Source organism: Pinus tabuliformis, chromosome 9, assembly GCF_031772625.1.
Source record: "Pinus tabuliformis cultivar Carrire ecotype Pingquan chromosome 9, CPIR1, whole genome shotgun sequence".
Classification (NCBI taxonomy): Eukaryota; Viridiplantae; Streptophyta; class Pinopsida; order Pinales; family Pinaceae; genus Pinus; species Pinus tabuliformis.
In genome coordinates this window covers 38,707,589-38,730,595 of record NC_142307.1, presented here as the reverse complement: position 1 = coordinate 38,730,595, position 23,007 = coordinate 38,707,589, and the positions used below count along the sequence as shown (strand labels likewise).

General features: G+C 35.1%; 1 protein-coding gene across 2 annotated transcripts; it reads left to right on the top strand.

Annotated features, from left to right (window-relative positions):
- The first annotated feature begins 6,119 nt into the window (after positions 1-6,119).
- LOC149147032 (formate dehydrogenase 1, mitochondrial-like) lies at positions 6,120-16,907 on the top strand. Of its 2 annotated transcripts, none has more exons than XM_089440344.1 (3): positions 6,120-6,277; positions 14,741-14,945; positions 16,537-16,907. In XM_089440344.1, the coding sequence occupies exons 1-3, from the start codon at positions 6,159-6,161 to the stop codon at positions 16,732-16,734; spliced, it is 522 nt and encodes a 173-aa protein (XP_089296470.1). In that variant the 5' UTR covers positions 6,120-6,158; the 3' UTR covers positions 16,735-16,907. The 2 variants fall into 2 exon arrangements, with proteins under 2 accessions (XP_089296470.1, XP_089296469.1); XM_089440343.1 differs by having other exon boundaries at positions 14,736-14,945; positions 16,537-16,903.
- The last annotated feature ends 6,100 nt before the right edge of the window (positions 16,908-23,007 follow it).

Below are 23,007 nucleotides of genomic sequence, written 5' to 3'. Positions count from 1 at the left end.
TATAAAATTGTAATGGGCATATCCGTTAGTTAGTTATGATGGGTCAACAACATTGAAACCATCCAAGTGACATTTCACCTTGGAACAATCGTCGCTCGTGCGAAAACACGAAGTTTATGTAAATGAAAGTTGTGATTGTAGTGGAATTAAAACCATCGAGAAATATCAAAGAAGACGCTGCCTACCAGTTTTGAAAGACAACCAAGGCATTGAACAACTATTTGCGTTAGGATGTAGTGAGGGAATCGAAGGAAATTTGGCAGCCCTAAGTTGCCATTACTATTGCCAATCACACATTCAATAGTAACCATAAAAGGTAGCCACATATAAACAGAACCTCGAGGTGTTGACAGTCAGAATCTATTGTAATAGCTTTGACGTATATATAGTTTTGTGTTTAGATGAGAATGAAGTGGGCTTCATCCAGGGTTCGGCTCAATCCTCGTCCATTCCATGCAGTGGTGTTTAATTCGCCAAGCAAGAGTCTATTACATGAGTGTTCAGAGTTAAATCAACAGAAATCAAGGACGTGTGATTGTCAAATTATTGCTCCTCCCTTATGATTGAGCGCTTGATACGATGGTCATTATCCTTGGGTGATACTTTTATTCCCCATTTTCTATTGAAAAAGTAGCGTTTTTCTGTTCGATTATGATAGGATTGGATGAACGCCGGTTTGGGTGGATGTAGACCCATGTTTTTTTGTGGTGATCTTCAAATGTCTTGAGGATAAGAAAAAAATCCTTGACCAAGGTCCATGGTTTTGGGGATGAGTTGGTCTTCTAGTGAAGCCATGGTTTCCCAACTTCAATCCCCTCACTATGTTGCCGATGACTACTCTAGTATGGGTAAGATTCCCAGTTTTCCCATTCACTTTACCCATCTAGATCTCTTAGAAAAAGTGGGCAATTTTATTGGAAGATTCGTCAAAGTAGACAGGGAAAGACTTTTGAAAGGCATTTTCACCTATGTTTGCATATGTGTTTAGGTAGATCGCAATGAAGTTTTGCGAGATAAAATTGAGCTCAAGTGGATGGGAATTGTGTATTCCCAACCCCTGGACTATGAAAATACAACTTTTCGATATAGGAATTACCAACAAGATAGACACCTTCAAACTGTCTGTCCCTTTCCAATAGGGGCTTCCTCCTTACAGTCATCTAAGAACTCTAGCTGCAGTTGGAGGGATCTTAAGGAAAGAGAGGGATCCAAAATGTAACACCCCTCCCTTGTGTGTCAAACTTTGCAAACCTAAGCTAAGAAAAGCTAGGTATGATGTGTAATATAAAAAGTAAATACATTATTAATAAATTAATCACTTGGAAAAGCAAGACACCAAGAGATGAGATTCTTGCAAAATCACATTGGTGAATGGGAAAGGATAATTCTTTCATGGTAAAGCTTCTCGATTTAATTCTAGATAAGTTGGATGGATTGGAGATAAATATCCATTGAGAAAAACATAAAAGTTGTGCGGGAGAGAAAGGCAATCTTCTATGAGGAAAATCCTCATGGGAGAGAAAGGTGAGCTTTTATGAGATAAGCCTACGCAAATGGATAAAAAGATCCATAAAAGCGAGACACCGCTAATGGAAACCATATCATGAAAGAAGGTATTAAATACCCATTGCATAGATCAATTGGAGGCGGTTGATCCATGGCAAGAACCTCGACTCGGTGGTGAACTGAAGAGTCATTTCTAGGTTGGGTAGCGGTGCTCTGTTTTCCAAGTGTCGTTCTCTCTTTTGATCTAGTTTGACTCACTTGCGTGGATTGTTCTGTATGTTGGTTTCTTACCCTCTATGTTATAAATTCCTTAGCATATGAGAGAATTTGCTTGAGTTTTAAATGCACTGCATGTGGCGTTAATGAGATGATTTTATGGATGCACATAAATGAAATTCTAATCACAGTCACAGTATGTGGATCTTATGTAGAATTGGTGTTAACCTGTCTTTTGTTAAGATAGTGAATAGTCGTGCTTGAGCCGCTATGCAAATTTGTTAACTGTGGTTAAGGCTCGACTGTATAAACTATGGTACAAGTTATTTGTGCTATGCATCCAATGCTGCGCTTCTGATTAATTGTGCATAATCCCTAAGATACACATGTTAACGTGTCATGCAACTGTGGCAGACGGATTATTGATTATGTATGATAAATGATTTTGTTTTGAAACGGTAGAGCCTATGGTTCAGGTTATCTAATATATGCATTATGCATTATAGGATGAATTGCATCCATTGAGGCGTTCTAATTATTTATTCGTATTGCATAAGATATATGTCGGTGGTACTTTCGGCCATGACAATAGGAATATGAACATGCTATATGGCAAAGCTAGTTGTTGTAAATGGATGACCTGATCTCCATAAATGTTGGATTGAATCCTCAAAGGAGGGATACTCGAATGCGGGATATTGAATAATATTGATTGATTCCTCCTCTGTGATGTGATGTAGGCATGGGTAGAAGTGCTTGTGTTAGCTTTGTTATGAGGTAGTTGTATATGAACGCGTGTGACAACCATTACATCTAAATTTATTACAAGCTAAAATTAGTAAAGGAAACCAATATGTTGCCTTTAATACTGTGGCTAGGAGGTGTCTACTGAAAGAGGACCCAAAGTTGATCATAATTCATGGAACAAGGTACCAATCAACCTTAAGCACAATGCAAGAATAGGATGAAAACCTTAAGCATGACCACCAACTCATCGAATGGCCTTGAGGCTGCAATATGCAAGAAGAGGATGAAAAACATTGACTTTGAAAGCTTTTACAACCAGAGAACCTTAAAACCCCAACTCCCTCCTTAGGACAAGTGTATTTGAGTTTACCAAGAGTTGGCTTCCAACACACCCAACGCTCAATGCCAAACATGAAATGGTACACTAAAACACAAAGACCGTAAAACCTTTCAACATATCGACAAAGTACACATTCTTCCTTGAAATACACATTCTAAGGAAACCCACAAATGAATTCTCCTCATTTTGAGGATGGTACCTAAGTTAAATTGGATTGCATAGGGATTTCTTAACACAGGGTTCAAAATTATTACAACAATATACTCATTAATCACTAAATATGTCATTTGTAGGAATTGCAGTTAGGTGGGGAGGATAACACTCCTATCCATTTTTAAAGCTACACCCAATTAATAAGTTCTCCATGTGCCACAATAAATGCAATTTTTATGACTATAGTGACACATCCCTCGAGATTTCCTTCCACACCAACACTTTTATCCATGAACTAAAGAGTGACTATTTCATTATTATATTATACATACATGTTAATATAAGCATTAAAATTTGTATTCCTTTGTAAAAAATGCTAGTCCAAGAGATACATTTGATCACCTTGTCTTGTATCCAATATCCAATGTTGACCCCTATATCCTTAGATCTAGAGTGAAGGTTTCATTTCTAATGTTGTGTTTGAGCTTAAATTCTAATTAAATATTTGGGTTAGCCAAGGTCATTACTTAACTTAATGGCTTTGCAATATACAATGTATCATATTTTTTTTAAGTTCAATTGGTGAGATATGTCTGGGGGATTGAACTTTCAATCACTTGGATACACAAGGGCTTGCCAACATGCTTTTTTCCAATTGTGCTACTACCCTCAGAAAATATACAATGTATCATATTAACATCCACTTAAACCAAATTGACTTTTGGGACACATGTCTCTTTGATGATGAAGGGAATCCAATTATGTGATGTCAAACACATTCCCTCACAAACACTCACAAAGACCCTACACTTTTTAGGGTTCGAACCTAGGTTGTCTGTTATGAAACCAACTCACAAAAAGATAGAAAAGATAGATCAACAACTTAGAAATCAGCCCCTTCGAGGGGGCAACCTCCTTTACATTACACAAAAGAGCAATTATTGGATGATACAAATGACAAAGCCTCATTTCTATATATAGGAGTCTAAGGGGTCACAATATAATCAAAGTCAACATAACAATAATAATATAAGGGCACAAAAATAACAATAGTGGGCTTCTATGGGGCACAATAATAACAATATGGGGACAATAAGGGCACAACAATAACAGTAAGGGCCACAATGACACTAGTAATGGGGGAATCACTAGTGTTATAGGGACCTAACATTGTCTATATGGAAACACTATATAATTTTGAATTTATTTATTGTAGATTTGTACATAGATGGATATTCCTTTCTTTGCATTTATCTTTTAGACTTCTTGCTTTCACCAATTGATTTAGATCTTATGGAGTCTCAAGTAGCACCAATCCCCTTGCTTCTATTGGATTGAATAACATGATTTCTCTTTTGAAATCCATAATATCTCATTCACATGCTTCCTATTTCTCCCATAAGACTTTAGCACAGACTCCATGATCATGTTTGTGTCCCTCTTAATAACGCACTCCTTGGAAGGGGCCATAAAATCTTTTATTAGGACTAAACTTGGATGTCTCTTCTTTCTTGCCCTTTGATTCTTCATTCAATCATACCACCCATCAACTTGTTATTTTTCCATTTTTCTTATAATGACCTTTGTTGTTGGGAAGGTGCCTTTCAAGTATTTTGTCTTTGCATATAGATACACATAAAGTATCATTATTTTAATATAATGGACGTGGTTGTTAAAATCACCAATATTTAATTAAATATGCATTGTTATACCTTTGCTCAAGTCAACTTCAATTCAAATTCTAACACATGTGTGTATACCCTTCCTTGCTTAGTTTGTATATTGTTGTAAGTCCCCAATATATTTATGGTGGCTTTTGAAAGATCATCTCATCCCAAAATAAGTAGGGGGGATTCAATATTCAAATCCGACAGAGTGGGGTTGAAGAAATGGATATTGAAGATGGATTCAATTATAGAAACTATCTTTTGAAAAAAGGTTAGTTTTGCCCCAAAAAGAAAGTCCCTCCTTTGAGACCTTGCCACAACTTCCATAGTTGTGAAATTTTACAATAATAGAACCTCTAGAGTAGAGGTTTACCATATACTTAGAACTTAGGTTGGAATTGATTTGATTCTTGAACTCTTTAGATGATGACTACAGATCATTAAATACATAGTTTGAAGCGTTTTCTTGTAGTTATTAATGAACTTGTTAACCATCCATAGATGAATACTTCCCTTGCACATGTGCTTGATTTTGTCAATAATGAAAGAATCCTACTATGTTTTTGGTATATTCGACAAGACTACATCTTTAAAATAAAGAAGATTCAATTCTTAATGCTTTGCAATCCTGTAAGAGGGAGGGACAATCGAAGTCACGCAAGAGGAGGTATTCCCTTTGTTTAGCGAAACTCTACAGAGATAAAGCACTAAATGCAAGATTAACCCCTTGTTTATGTGATAATTAGGGAATATATATCTATTCTCTCAAAGATTAGTCTTATATATTCAAAAAGAATTTCTCATTTATTCTAAATAACACTTAACACTGTTTATAGAATAATTTCTCACCATTACAATCACAATAATCATTTTTCAAGGCAAAAACTACATCAAAACTTTTTGAATATGCAAGTAGATAATCTCCACAAATGAAGATGAAAACATATTTTGAGCATGTTTAAAGTGGATTAAAATATAATAATAAAAGACACAACAAAAATCTTGATACAATAATAGCTCAAATAATTATCTTTAACAAAAATCTATTAAAAATTACTATAAAATTATAAAATGAAATTAACATTAATAAATAATCAATTAATTTATATAAAATCCCAATTTAATAATGAATAATTACTTAATTCTTTAAGTTCCACTTCAAAGAAAGCATTGACACATCAGCTAGAGAAGGGTGCATTATTGTTTTGGAGTAAGAGAAGGGTGCATTATTGTTTTGGAGTTCTATGTCGGTCGCATCAATATTTTATTTGATGTGCCCAATTATTTTTCCAAAGTAAAACTATTATTCAGCTTAAATAATAGAATGTATAATATTTCAAATTCTATAAAATGTATAATATTTCAAATTCTTTAAAAATCCGTTTTACTGAAACACAAATATATGGCCGTCGATAACATGATCGGACGGTAGATATTCTATCTCGCCTTTAAATTCAAATCCTCTTGGTAGTTTGGCGCCATTGCGAGTATCCCTCTCAACGAGCTCAGTAGCTCGCATATGAACAATCATGGTTTGCAATCGCATAAACATTGCCCCAGAATCGATCCACGAGCCACCAGATCTCTCTCTGCACGACTTCCAACAGTTCATCTGCGTTTCTTCGTGGTCAAAACGATTTCAGAAAAGGTATTTTTCTGCAAGAGAGTGCTTAAATTGCAAAGCGCCATTATTTTCTTGTCGCCGTCATGAATCCTCTACGCCTTGTCTTAATGAAATTATTTAGAGTTCTTGATTGGAAAAATTTGCCATATTTCAACTTTCTGGAAATATTTCATTAAATAAGCTACCGTATTATCTAAAATAAATCTGAAGAAAGAGGCCGTGCTCAAAACAATGTTTTAATCAGCAAATTTCACAAGGGTTATTTCTGGTTCAGTTATTCTGAGCTTTCAATGGAAAATTTTGACTCTATTTTGGCTTACAGGCAAGATTTCATAAACTAACGCTCTCTATAAATGGACTAGACAAGGTTGTGCTCAAAATTTTGTTTAAAAAATGGCAGAGTTTGGGAAGAAGTTCTTTAAGTTAATGGATCAGCATTCAGATGCATTTCGAGTGGTTTGATTGAATGATTTCTGTCTCAGTTCCGCACATTTAAAAGTTTTGGAGAATGGGAATTGATAATTCTGGTATTTGATGGTGTTCTATTCAAATTACACAGAAGAAGATAGAAAGCTAGGGCTTTTAGAGGCTAAGCGTACACAATGGCAAATCTTTACAGGTTTTCGTGAGATTTTTCAGACAGGGAAATAGGATAGAAAATTAGGGATTTCACTAAGCCAAGAAAGCTAATGCTACATTCTTTACAAATTTACTTCAGAGTTTTGAGACTGAACATTTTTGATGTTCAAGTGGTTCGTAGATATCTTCATGCAGTTTCTATTTCCATGGAACCAAGAATTTGATACCTCAACATGAAATACTGTGCTCCGAAGGGTTTTCCCTTCTAGCTCATCTTTGTGTAATGGAATAGAATCATTAATGCTCTTTAGTGTCTGGAGAAGTCAAAACTAATGGATCAGGAAGCAGGGGCTATTGGAACGGTTAGTAATTGAGGGAAACACTATCCTTCACAATATAACAACGTAGAGGAAAACTCATGGTACATTTTTGTAGTTTTGGTCAGATTAGGCCATCCAAGCACGCCGTTAGAGATTTCAGAGAGAAGCTCTTTGTTTTCTTTAGCACCGGCTGAAGGGGAGAACTTTTGCCACATTCCGGGGTCATCTCTGTTCATTATAGAAGGAGGTCTTGTAACCTGCTCCAAACTGCCAGTTTCTCTCTTTGAAAGTTTGTATTGAAAACCAGTGCTGGGTCGAAGGTTTACTCATATGAAGGATGCAGAAAATGAGAGTCCTTTAGTGAGTCCATGAAAAAGGCTTGGCGAAGATTTGGGGCAAAATGATACCTGCAGCAGAGCCAACAAAGTTCCAAAATTAGAGCCAACCTCACCAATTAAAATTTGCAAACAACCTGGAATCCTATCTTTAGGACGAGATTGTTTGAAGCACCCCGAAAACTCAAGTATGTTATTACTATGCTACCTTTCTATAGACTGGAATTATTTCTTTTATTGCTGCAATATCCGTGATATAGTCCTGGTTCAAGCAATTGAAAGATAGACCACAATTAGGAAATGCTACAACCACTTTGTATCTATTGGCATTGGATGGACTAAAATCTGGTCAAACTGTCAATATGTATTGGTCTAGAATCTGTGGTCTTCATCAGGAAAACCCTAAAACTTTGGTTTTCTATCAACAATAACTCCATTTCCTAGGCTCTGATTTGCACAATTTTTTTGAAGCTGGGTATTTTTCTAGAGGAACCCGGATCTACAACTGGTTTCTTCATATTTTAAAATTTTAGAATATGATTTGCTTTTTGTTGTCCTCTTTTTCCTTTGAAAAATTTATATAAAAAAATAAAAATTCTTCCACTTTGTACCTCGAAAAAGCTTTGATACCACTTCAAACTGAGCCAAAAAATCCAATAATCTGCTAACTCAGCTAATATTTTCCATTTTTTGGTGACATTTTGTTGATATATCAGGATATTTTCAAAATATCATGATATGTTGAAAATTTGTAAAATTCACAACTTTTTCTGCTGATAATATCCCTGAGCTGAGAGAATCATGATATCTCATGATATTGACGATAGATAACCAATCTTTGCAACACTGTATTGGACAACAGAGCATTAATTGAAGATTTTTGGTCTCATTTCGATGATTCTTTGAGCATCAATACATTCCTTTGCCTTTGGTACTTTTACATACAGTGTTCCACAACCACCACTTTTTCCCAAAAGTGAGTGTGGGGTAAGATGTTATTATTTTTGCCCATTAGTAATTACAGAATGGTTACATAACGGTAGTAGTTAATTATTATTAAACTAAGAGCGTGAATCCTTTGTTTATATTCGCATCTCCTTCCACCCTGGAAGGCACAGAAGGGCAAGTGTTATTATAAATTTCTGCCACTTATTTCTTGTTTGTGGATTGTTGGCTTGACATATTACAGGCTATTAATTCTCTCTTTTTGTTGTATTGGGCTTGTTTCCTTTTGTCTAACATTTCAACTGATAGACGATGGATGGTAGCCATGTGAAAAGTAGCTAAATTTTAGCAACAGATTCCTTTGAATTATGTATGTTGAAAATGGTTGTTATTGATGTCAAAGGCTATCCAAATGAAAGAGAGTTATATAGTCAAATAACATATTTTGAGACCTTTCCAACGATATATGACACACCTTCTTGAAATATTGTTTTTGGATTTTTGATGTCCCATTTAGGTATCCTATCTTTGAATGCATTTTTACTCCAATTATGGAACATGATATATATATATATAGTTGGAAAGCTTATTCCAAGATTTTTGCAACATTATATGGCACTCCCCCTAACTTCTTTTGGTTAAAGAGATGATTTTTTTCAATATTATAGTCTGCCAAGTTAGCCTAGCCAGTGGGCAAGTCGGCCTTGCTTTTGGTGGTCAAACACACTATATATAGGTGTTATGTGTAGGGACCTAGGACTTACTCGCTCAAGCCAATTCAGGTTTGTCTAAGCAAGCAAAGGAGTAATTCTAAGGTTCATACCTCATGAACCAAGTGAAGCATAGTTGGAGAGTTTTCTTGTGGGAAGGGTTTTTGGCACTCTTTGTGAAGGTTTTTGGTCCTAGTTAGAAGGTGAGTTGCAACGCTGTTCTAGAGGCCGAGTTTTAGCCCTGTTGAAGGCCGAACTTCAATGTTGTTGAGGCTGAGTTTCAGGTTTGTTCTGGTGGCCAAATTTCGATGTTTGAAGGTTGAGCTTAGGCCTAATTTGAACTTTGAAGGCCAAGTCTTGTAGTTTTGATGGGAAAATTCAGGGTTTGTTTGAGGGTTCAATATAGGTTTTATGTGTGGATGAAGTGCAAAAACCCAGGGAACTTACCCAATGGTGGGCATGCAGCCTTGTACTTATCTTCATGGCTTGTGGAACTTATTGGCAAGATACCTCTTCTTGATCCAACTGTCTGATGTGAATGCCATCCTTGAGAATAGGCAATGGTATGGTAATGGAGGTGTAGTTTATATGGAAGTTTTCTTTCAAGATTCAAGGGACACATGACAAGAGTGCTCGTTCTTGTCCTATTTAGGTCAAGATAATACTATATAGAATGTTCAAGGTAAATTTTTACTGTGAGTAGGGGCAATATGGCAATATCCAGCTGCTTGAAATCTCGTTGACCCCAACAAATTGAGGTGACCAATATGCCAGCTGAAGAAATATACAACAACCCAAATGGTAACTTGCTGGTTGCATACGATCAGAGTCTCATTTCTGGCCCTAACTAAATCAAGGCAAAAGCTATGTAGCAAGCTTCCTTACTAGTCCCATGAGATTGAGGAACAAGATACATTCAAACAAACATTGTAGTAGTAAGGTTTCTTGAATATATCTCTGCCTACACATTCCTTTTGCAAGTGTGTAGTTGGTTATACCAGCTTATCATATAAGGGTCAAGGGAAAATTGCAGAATGTGCAACGTGCAGTATCTGGCTAGTTGCACCAATAAGAAAAACCATAACCAACAACATCATCTGCTTATCTATGAAAGTGAGATGGTTGGCAGGGGCAAGTTGAGAGTTGATGTAGCTTTAATCCTCAGCAAGAGAAAGAATAATTTTACTCCATTTGACATATCATGACCCCTCTTTGTTTTCCCAAGGCAATCTGGTTCATAATCCAATTAATTGCAAGCTTCACATGTTGGCTAAATAAAATGTTGTCATCTATGCATAGGTATATCCCTTGGCAATTGGCACTTGAGCTCTCATTTTACACAATTGATGCATGTATGTATGTATGATTGTATGCATGTGTGTATGGATTGTATGCATGTATGTATGCATAGTACATATCCATAGATACATGTATACAATCCATACATACATGTATACAATCCATACATACATACATACATACAATGTATGCATGTATGGATAAATTTTGTTTAAAAAATGGCAGAGTTTGGGAAGAAGTTCTTTAAGTTAATGGATCAGCATTCAGATGCATTTCGAGTGGTTTGATTGAATGATTTCTGTCTCAGTTCCGCACATTTAAAAGTTTTGGAGAATGGGAATTGATAATTCTGGTATTTGATGGTGTTCTATTCAAATTACACAGAAGAAGATAGAAAGCTAGGGCTTTTAGAGGCTAAGCGTACACAATGGCACAATCTTTACAGGTTTTCGTGAGATTTTTAAGACATGCAAATAGGATAGAAAATTAGGGATTTCACTAAGCCAAGAAAGCTAATGCTACATTCTTTACAAATTTACTTCAGAGTTTTGAGACTGAACATTTTTTATGCTTTTAGACCCACTGCTTTATGTAATTGGATTTATAAGATAATGGCTAAGGTTTTGTCTGTGAGATTAAAATCACTACTTTCTAACTTCATCTAACCAGAACAGTTTGTCAAATCTATGACACAATTGTTTCAGCACAAGAGGGCCTCTACACTATTCAAGTCAACAAAGTTCCAGCAATGGTGATCTGTCCAGAAAAGCACTTTTGAATGTGTTTGTCCACTTTCCATAAGGACAAGAGTCCCAATCCCTATGGGTGTACTGTGGAGTTCTACCTGGGATTTGTTGAAGTGTTGGGAGACAACTTACTTCAGGTAGTGGAAGAAATGAGAAGCTTTAGTAAGGCTCCCTGGCTCCTTCATCTGGACCTCTATTGCACTCATTCCAAAGGTGGATCAACCTGAGTCTTTTTATGCTTTTAGACCCACTTCTTTGTCTAATTGTATTTATAAGATAATGGCTAAGGTTTTGGCTGTCAGATTGAAAGCACTACTTTGTAAGTTCATATAACAGAACCGCTTGGTTCTCTAGAGGATCGTCAGATCCATGAAGCAATTGTTTCAGCACAAGAGGGCCTCCATATTATTCAAGTCAAAAATGTTACAATAATGGTGATCAAGTTGAACCTCTCCAAGGCTTATAAAGGGTGTCTTGGCTCTTTCTGATACTTCTTTTTATCCATATTAGTTTCAACTTACCATTGGTAAATTAGATTATGGGATGTGTAATTTAAGCTTCTTATGCATTTTTTATAAATGGTTCAGCCTCTAATTTCTTAAGACCCTCAAGAGGGTTAAAACTTAAAACAAGGTTGTACCTTGTCTCCTTATTTATTTCTTCTAGTTGTTGAAGGACTAAGTAGGTCCATCCTAGAAGCAAAAAAAAAAAAAAAACAAGATACATTCAAGGGATTAGCAGCGACTCTTGTAAAGAAGATCATGGCATTGCATAGAACCAAATATTCCCCTGTCCTTGCAACATATCCCTTTGGTTATCCTATTAAAAACCCAGGCCCTAGCAGCAGAAGAAGTGTGTGCCTCATTTAGGCCTTCCTCTCCCATTGGTCGCCCTAGATCCTCACCCCACTTGATTAGGACAAGCAATTCTTCCTCTTTAGATTTACTTTAGATAGAAAAGATACAGAGATAATACAAACAAGAATAGTATGATTAGTCTTCTTATTAGTTTAGTATCACTTGGAATAAAGAATAACTCCTTTGTTTATATTATCTAATCAGTAACTCGCAAAGGCATCAGAATAATAATTAGGAGTTATTGGTTTCTTTTTGTAGTATATGTGGTTGTAGTAATCTATTACAAGTAGGGAAATCTTGGACAAAGAAAGTATGTTTTGGATTACATACAGTTTAGTCTTGACTCCTGAAAAAAGATAGCGGAATGTCTTTGTTAGTAGGAGATTAGGAACTAACAATATGACCGAGACTTAAATTCCTTTTACTGTTTTACTCTTGAGGGATTAAGCTCCTTAGACTTCATAGGCAACAAGAACTACAAATTACATACATCGGAATCATCATCCTTCTTTTTATTATTGGTATTAATGGAATGCTTAAGACATGAGCTTTGAAAAGATGAACAATGCTTTATTTATATATGGGTCTTTGAGAAGAGGACGAGTTAATTTAAAAGGATATTAAAGTAAGTTGAAGAAACTCTTTAGAATACTTTATAGTAAAGATCCATTTATAGTTTATATAGATACAAGAAACTGGAAAACCACCTCACTATGACACCCTTCACCTTCGTTTTTAGAGGACTTTTATACCACTTTTTCTCACCCTGGAACCAGCAGCCCACAACAAAGAGGAGATATCAGATTCCAGATCCTTATGATATATATAGCATTGTCACATTCACCCCCAAGAAGCTACAAACAATAAAGTGAGAGTTATCTTTTAGTTTGTAGTATTATTAGCAGATCAGATCAGGTTGGTCACTACACTCCTCTCTTCTTGTTTCTCCTCCAGAGCCTTGGTTTATATTTGGGTCTTGTTGTGAGAAACGTATGAAGGTGGAAGTATGAAGATCCTTGGATATTGCAGAAGTTGGATCTAGGATATGTTGGATTAGGATTTAGAAAGTACATAGAGAATAGAATAAGAATTAAGATTGTACAAATTAACATATAGAAAGTCGTGTCCTTTGATAACAAGGAGAAGGAACAGAGTCGTGTCTTTTGATAGTGCATGGGTATTGATAAAATGTGATGGAATGCATTTTTGATGAGATGCTTGACCATAAGATACTCAGAACCTTATGACTGTTTGGCTTGAACAAACGCTGGACTTGGAATTTGCTCAGAAATGAATTCACTGTATTATATATTTACACTTGTAGTTTTGTTGTAATAGCTACAGGCCTATGAGCTTAAACCCTGAACATACATATGCATTGATGTGTGTAATTAAGGTGAACAACCTGTATACCTTTCAATACCAGGGCAGTGAACATAGCCCAAAACTTGTAATGACAACCTTGCTGAATTAGTTACAGGAAAGGTATGTGTCCTTCCAACTATACCTAAACATATATATGTGGCATGGGAGTGATGGGATATTGTTCTTTGGCTGCCTTAGTTTCTGTATGTTAAGTGATCTGGACTCTGGAGTATTAAGACTCCTCCAATCATTATTTAAATCATGGAGGTGATGTCAAGTAGATCTGAGTGAGATTCTCTAAATTGGATCTGCTCATCTAGCTGACTGTTCTATTAATTATTCTTGAACACCTGAGGATGTGCATTCTAATTGATAGAAATAATACCTTGTCAATTTTGAAAGATAGTCTCCCAGCCAGGCCTGCTTCTACTTTGGTTTTGGGTGAGGATATAGGTAACCTACCGGTGCCAAGAGGGCTGAAATCAGGAAAAGTGACAATACATCTTACCTGGATTATCATATTGATATTTATTGTGACTAGATTGATTCATTATCCTTTTGGTTGTACTTACCCATGGGTTTTATTTTGCTCTTATTACATTCCTGAAAGATTTGCGGAAGATCTCAAAGCGCTCTTCTTTGTTTAATCCGTCTGTAATGATTGTTTTCCAAAGTATGCTTGCAAAAATATGCTTGAGCTATTTTGACATATTTAATGTTAATTTTAAGATATGGGAGTGGTATTGGGTTTTTCCCTCATGGTACAGAAATGGAAAGAAGATGAAGTGGACAACAATAATTAGAATTATTCTTAGAAATTAGTTAATGGTTGGTATTGAAATAAAAATAGTTATTGTTTTAAAAAATGTGATTTTATAATAAATTAATAACAATGAAATAATAACTCTCTTGTTTATATTCAGCCTGTAGGCTATTCAATTCCATATCATTCCATTATTATTTACAACTCATTTAATTGTCAATCTCATGCTATGATATTGGCTTTATCCCCAATCGAACATGTACTGCAGATTTACCTTGATCTTCACTTGTGTTATTGTATGTTTTTGCAATTTCTTGGAAAGCTTTAATGCATTTGGTCTTTTATCGACTCCTTTGTAATGGTGAGATTGTACTGTGTAATAATTGTTCTCCTGTAGCTTTCGTATTTTGGATATGGGGCATTATATCTCGAGAAACACAGATAGACTAACACTCTCTTTATTTTCCTGTAAATAAAACAGAGAGTTACTTTTAAACGCATTTTATTTATATTGGATATATTTTTTAATTCCATTGATTTGTTTGTATCATCATTGGTTGAAGATCAGCGAAAGTAATGTGGTGTCCGTGGCAGAAGATGAGCTAATGCGCATTCTCATATTGATGCGAAACTTTGTGCCTGGATATAAGCAAATTGTTGAGGGTGATTGGAAAGTGGCAGCAATTTCTTACAGGTCATATGATCTAGAAGGGAAAACTATTGGTTCTATTGGTGCAGGGCGTATTGGCAAAGAACTACTTAAGCGTTTGAAGGTATTAATTCTTAGGATCTAGTACTACTTCATGATGTTGCAAACTTCTTTTCAAAAATCAGTGCTCCATAATTCTTACGCATGCATGCTGTTTGTTTCAAAATTTCAATCTAATAATAATAAACATTACATGATGTTGAATTGAATTGCGTTCCTTTGTACAGCCCTTCAATTGTAAGCTTCTTTACCACGACCGTCTTTCTATTGGACCCGAATTGGAAAAGGAAACTGGAGCAACATTGGAGACAAATCTTGACGAAATGCTACCTAAATGTGATGTACTTGTCATTAATATGCCTCTTTCTGACAAAACTAGGTGCGCCTTATCACAATTTCATAAATAATCTCTCCCATTATTCACTCAAACATCAATAGCACCTATATATTTTGTACAACTTGTGAACAAAAACCTAATTATTGTTTCTCTTGCCCTTTCCTTTTGGTTACAGTAGGGGAATGTTTAACAAGGAAGGTGTTCTCTACCAAGCCTAGCTTTTCTCTCAGAATCTTAACATCCCCTTTGCAAAGGGTTTCATTAGAATGACAACAACCCGCATTTAAAGCATTTCTCCACCCATCCTAATTAGAAATACAATTTTGGGTTCTCTACTAATTTTCTCCACACCCATTTAATCTAACAATGGACATAGAGCATGTATATTTATACTTGTGTGTTGGAAATACCATTTTATACTTTAATGTTTATTATTTTTGTTTTATTATTATTACTTGAATTTCTTCTTAACAAGTGGTTGTGTTTCTTTTGGTTTTAGTAAAAGTATGGGCTCCAATGTTGGCTCTCTTATTATGGAGTATAATTCATCTTTGAGAATTTTTCAATTATTAAAGTAGGTTAGTCAATTGCTTAAAATATTAAATTTATTTCAAAAAGTTTTTGTTACCTTATAGGTTAGACACTGGCTTGAAATATTAAACTTATTTCAAAATGTTTTTGTTACTTTATAGATAAGGCGTAGATTTCTTGGCTCTATGATGAAAATAATGAAGGGAAAATACATGTTAATATGTTACTTGTGCTCTTTAACTGAAAAATACACGGTGATAGAAAAATGTATATTATGCTAATTGAGGAATGTTTTTCACTTGTCGAACTTATAGTATTGAATTTAACACACTAACACTTTACAACAATGAACTAACAATATTCATGATGAAAATAGCAATATGGAAGATTTATCTGCATAATGAAAAAGGCAATATGGAAGATTCCGATCACGTTCCAAGGCATTTCTTAAAATGTGGATGTGACAAAAGGTTGTTGTGGAAGTTGTTGTTTGTATATGGAAAATTTCTTGATCATTGTGTATAATCCTAATGTTGATAGATATGTCTACTAAATGCTTCCAGTTAATGGGGCATTGATTTGAGCATTCAATATATTTTTATTCTTTATCAAAGTATTCTTTTGTTGTATTTGTATTTTTCAATTTATGCCTTACGGCGTTTCCTTTGCAACATCTGGTGCAAATGCTAGTATATCTTACCTCATTTTATGGTTAACATTGTATAACAAAAACATGCTTTGTGTTATGTAATTAATACTAACATGTAATATTGATTTTTTTTGTCAGAATGCTATAGGTAATGATTGCCAAGACGATGATCCAAATTATGTTCAACATATATCAGGAGATGATGAGGATGAGGATGAGGATGATGGTGGTGAAGGAGGAGATGATGATGATAGTTGCGGTGTTGGTGATGATGTGGATCAGAGTAATGAGGATGGTCAAGATGATCATGAGGATGATCTTGGTGGTGGTAGCTAGGCATGCACATGCATTGTTTTTTATGAAGAAATTATTGTGTAGAATGACATTGTTATGTTTAGATGGGTGTTGTGAATCTACCCTATATCAATGAGACATTTTGATTTTGTAATCATACGATGAGTTTGATTTATGTATGTTGTTAATTTATCGTAGAATAACGATATTCATGAAATATTTTGATTTGTTAATCATATTTGAATTTTACTTGTTTTGATTAAAAATAATACTGATTTTATTACTATTATGTTGCTATTTTATACATGTTTTGAAAATTGTTAATGACACATTGTTATTTTTTTGGATGGATGTTGTCAATTTCTCTTAAATTTCTTTACAAATGATTTTGAATTGTGATATCTGCTTTAATGATATTTAGAAACTATCATATATTTCACTATGAATCTATAAAGGGGGTCATATATGTAAAGAAAAATATACTCTATATAAGAAGTCAAATGCGGATGTAACCATGGATTGCAAAATTGAAAGTAAAATTGGATGTTAAACTAGGAATTAATACAAAATGCAAACAATTGACATACAAAGTGTTTTAAATTAGAAGTGAAAAATTGTGCAATAGTTGACACAAAGAAGGGAACAAAACATGGCATACAAAAGGATATCAAATTGGGCAAAAACAAGGACACATAAATGGGCACCAAATTAGATGCAAAAAAGGACAACAACTAGATGTAAAATAAGATGCAAAGTTGAGCGTTAAAAAGAAGCAAAAAACGTTACAAATTAATATGCCAAATGATGATGCAAATAATGGTGTAAATTTGGGATGCAAACTTGGGTGCAAAAAAGGAAAAAAAAAAAGATGTAAGAAAAGACATAAAACAAGATGCAAAATGGGGCTTAAAAAAGGTGAAACCAAGGATGCCATATTGGATGTAAAAAATGATTCATAATCACATGCAAATTTAGGCTCGAACTCAGACACAAAATTATATGCAAATGTGGACACAAAATGAGGCAAAAAAAGATGCAAATTTGGATGGTGAAAACGATGTAAAACTAGACACCAAAAAAATGCAAAATTGAATGAAAAAGTCGGTGTAAATAATGGTGCAACATTGGACACAAGTAGACACAAAAAAATGGTGCAAAAAGGGGCATAAAATAGCTTAAAATTGGATGCAAAACTTGGTGCAAAAACAAATACAGAAGTAGACGTAAAAAATGGCTCTAAATTGAATGTACCATTAGACACAAAATAAGATGCAAAGGTGGACACAACACATGACTCAACATAAGATGCAAATATAAATGCAAATTTGGATGCTCAAAATGATGTAACATTAGATGCAAGAGATGGTGTTAAAAATGATGCAAAATTGGATGAAACAAATGACGCAAAATATGGTGCAAAATGAGATGGGAAAAATGGAGACAAATCAAACGTAAATGTGGATGTAAAAAATGGTCCAAAAAAAGATGCAAAAATGGGCACAAAAATGGATGCAAAATTTGGTGCTAAATCAAATTCAACAAATGGTGCAAAGATAGGCACCAAAGCTGGTGCAAAAATAGAAGCAAAAACTAGTGTAAGACTAGATACAAAACCTGGCGTAAGACTAGATGCAAAAACTGACACAAAATGGATGCATAAAAAGACGTTAAATTGGATTCAAAATACAGTGTAAACTTGATGCAAATGATGGTGCAAAAATGGAAGCAAAGAATGACACAAAATAGGAAGCAAAAGAGAATGAAAAATAGATGCAAAAAATGACACAAAACTAGAAGCAAAACCTGTCATAAAATAAGATGCAAATCTTGGTTCAAAATTTGACGCAAAAAATGATGCATAGTTTGGTGTAAAAAATGATGCAAAATCTAGCGTGAAAAAGGATGCAAAATCAGGTGCAAAAAAGGACGCTTTAAAAATTGTACAATAGAGCCAGATTTAGCACCAGGTTGCTCATCACAATTACAAAAAAAATGCACTAAAATCTGGCGCTAAATCTAGCGAAAATCGCTGGTTTTGTTGTAGTGTTGGAAGCACCCATTTCATTTTATAGTTCAAACTTGCAGGGTGCTGAACTGAATTCATCCAAAGTAGAAAAACAAGCCTTTGTTGTATATAAAGCTGTCAAACATTACAAACCCTTCCTTTTAAAAGCCCATACAAAAGTCATAGTTCCTTTTCCTGCAATAAGGCAACTATTAATCCAAAAAGAATTAGGTGAAAAAAGGGCAAACTAGGTTACAACACTTCAAGAATATGACTTGGAAATCAAGCCAGCAAAGATTGTTAGAGGCCAAGGTTTTTGCAGGTTATTGGCAGGAGCATCCAACATTCAACAACCAGGTGATACAGAACATATCAAAGAAATCAACCAGATAAGTATTGCTGATTCTGAATCACAATATGCAGACTTGATTTTTTATTTGAAAAATGGATATGCATCTCCTAACCTGTCTTATAAAATCAAAAGGGCCATTAGATTGAAAGCAAGAAAGTTCACAATTATTGATGATGTACTTTTTAGGCAAAATTATGATTCAATCTTATTAAGATGCCTAGAAAAACCTGAAGCACAAAAGGTTTTGCAGGAATTACATGATGGACCAGCAGGAGGACATTTTGGAGCTGACACAACAGCCCACAAAATCATTCATGCTGGATATTATTGGCCCACCCTGTTTAGAGATGCTCATGAATATGTAAGGAAATGCCGAAGTTGTCAAACTTCTAGTGGAAGACAAAGAAAGCCAGCTTTCTCTTTGCAACCAGTGAACATTGAACAACCATTTGAGCAATGGGGATTGGACATCATCGGAGAAATCACTCCACATTCTTCCAAACAGCATAAGTATATCCTTACTGCCACGGATTATTTTACTAAGTGGGTTGAAGCAATTCCTTTAAAGACAACAAATTCTGAGGCAATTATAGAATTCATAGATCAATTCATCATTACCAGGTTTGGTGTCCCAAATGCTCTTGTTTTTTATAATGCATCTTACTTCTCTGGCAATGCTATGTTTGATTTCGCTATTAAAAGAGGATTTAAATTGAAATATTCTGCTAATTACTATCCCCAAGGTAACGGTTTAGCAGAATCTACCAATAAAAATCTAATTAAGATTATTAAGCGAACTATCGAACAGAATCATAAAAACTGGCATAAATCTTTAATATTCGCACTATGGGCTGATAGGATAACACAGAAAGCTTCCATAGGTTCTTCTCCATTCAATCTTGTGTATGGAAAAGAAGCAGTGCTACCAACAAATCTTGTCCTTCCTTCTCTAGCCCTAGTTCAGTTTATTGAAGAAAGCCCTTCTTCTTCTATTCAACTTAGACATGATCAAATCTTAAAATTAGAAGAGGAAAGAGAAAAAGCCAAAGTTACTCATGCAAAACATCAACAAATTATCAAGTCATCCTTTGATTCAACTTCATCCGGTTCAAAACAGTTGCAAGTCGGTGATTTAGTTCTGAAATGGGACAAATCCCATGAGGGTAAAGGAAAACACACCAAGTTCCAGAAAATGTGGCTTGGGCCATTTCAGATCTGCGAGAAGATAAGCCATTCGACCTTCATATTACAATATTTATCAAGTTTGACAGATTCTCTCCCTGTTAATGGCCTTATCTTAAAGAAATTCTTCAATTGAGGAGATAACCCCTTCTCCTTTTTTAGTTTAGTAAAATTTGTAGTTTGTAGGACCATTAGGAAATAAAGTTGTAAGGTATCTTCCATTGACCTTTGCTGTATTTAAAAGTTGCTCAAAGAAGTAGTGTTGATATTTACTTTTAAAATAATAGAAGCCTTAGACAAAAGGGACAATTTCTAGGAAACTAGGTATAATTGCATTCTGAAACCACATTTCAATTTTTGTGAACTCTTCTCAAGATTTAGAAGTATTGTAAATCATTTTATGTTTTCAAATTGGTCACAAAAAAGGTTATCAATATCAGAACAGAAACTAATACAATTTCAGCATCTTCAACTCTTACCCTGTCATCCATTCTCTCTTAATGAGAAAATTGTCCATCCCATTCATCAAAGTTTGTAATTACTCAGAGTGTAATTCTAAAATATTTGATATAAAAGATAAGGGGTCTTATTACAAGCCTGCTTACCATGATCATTGGGAAATAGTTTAACCAACATTACCAACACTGCATACCAAAACAGGGTAATGGCTTAGAATTATAAGACAAAGGGTCTCATCACGAGCCAGCTTGTTTGGCTAAATTACTACCAGTGAATGGCATTGTCACTCAGCTGGCCACCAAACCAGGACAATGACTTTTTATCTTACAAAATAACAGAAAAGTAAATGAGATACAAAATATGAAAGCATGTTTTGAATTCATTCTGTTAATCATACTCTGAAATGGATGGGATAATGGACAATAACGTGGTTAAAAGGTATCCCTGTCAAAACTATGAACGTTTGCGGGCAGCAGAGGCTCTACCGATGACAAAGGAGTCAATTTAAAAAGCTGATTTGGAAAGGTTTTCTGTTTTATCATTATCAACCAATAGAAGCCAATTTAAAAACTTAGAATGTATCTAATTTTAACAAGAGAAGAAATTAGCAAAGATAGTTTTTATTTTATTTGAAATGCATATATACCTAGTTATATTAGAATTTTCCTCTTTGATGAGATTCCTATTTAGAGAAAGTTTAAGTATTTCAGTACTTTTCAGAGATAACTGTTTCTTCCAGCGAATCGCCAATTGTTGTGCTCTACAACAACCCCCCATTTCATACAAATTTTATTTTCATAACTATAATATGAAATGGGTCCCTTTTCATTTAAAATTGGTATCAACTTATCATTATTCAAAAAGGTCCGAAACGAAATAAAACATTATAAAACCTTTTTGATAAATCAATTAATAGGTCTTATAATAAAAATGAATAATCTTTTTTATCATTGCGATAAAGCGATCGCAAGATCACATACCGCAATGACAAGGGAGGCATGACTTAAAAGACCCATTGATTTTCCCCGACGCGACAATGCACAAAAGGCTATCGGATATCGGGAAGGTAAGCAATCATAGCAAAGGGCCCCTCTTCGCTCCGATGCGATATCGCTATCGGCGATCGGGGATATACCATGCATGCATCTAAAGCCCTCGCTCAAAACTCCCGATGCGAATTGGCGATATCGCTATCGGCAATCGGGGATTCCAAAAGGAACCAATATAACAACTTAAGCTTTCCCCCGATCGCCGATTGCGATAAAGCTAAAAGCACAGATTTCAAAAAAGATTGGTAAAGCCGGGATATTTTATGGTTATTTAGTATTAATGGCCTTTCTTTTCCCGATAGCGATTCACTTGCGCTCAACCGCCAAAACATCAAAGCCACGCTTAAATGAACCATTTAGACAATAAACGACATAATGAGCATTTAAAGGATTGACAGGTTTAAACGGCCATTTAATGAAACAGTAAGTCTAAAATCTCTTCAGAGATTGCATTCGTGGCCACCTTAATTTAGATCCTCCATTATTCATTAATTAATATATCTCGTTCTTCTTTGGTTTGCGCTATCAATTCTCCGCATTACGTTCATTTTCACTCCTGTGCAGAGCTCTTCCAAAGCAGTAAATTCAAGCAAAATGGGGAAGAAATCTAAGAAAACCGCAACAGCTTCCGCTTCGCCAGCTATAGGGCAACCCACTGCCAATCCAGGGACAAACAGAAAGGGACTGATATCTGACACTACATGTCTAAGACTCGGCAAAACTACTTGGCTAAGCACCTACAATCAGATTGAGGCCGAAGAGCCTGAGGTAACAACAGTGCAAGCCACAGCAGACACAACTCGGAAATCTGATGCTACTCTAAAGGATTTAGCCGACTCTTTCCTTCATCGGATAGAAGCCCGGGAGAAAATTCTCCCATATACAGATGTGGAGAAGTGGGCAATTGAAGAAATCCCAATCACAAACAGAACATTTTGCACCATGGACGGGAGAGTCTTCGGTTCATTTCAACCTGATGATTTGAGGCAAATGTACCATTTGCCTATACTGGAGAAGAAGTACAACAAGGCATTCTTGGAGAAATTCAGAAATGAGAACGAAATTGAATCAGAACCCATTCAAGATTGGAGGCAAAACCCAGCAAAACACAAGCATGAGTCTTCGGGTAAGTACTCTGTTGATTCTTTGTGTTCTCCTTATTCTTATGTCGAGATAATGATGTGTAGATTGTGGGGGTTACATAATTCCGCAAACTTCACTATAGAGATGGTTCATTTGATGGAGGCAGCATGTAATAGTGAAATAAT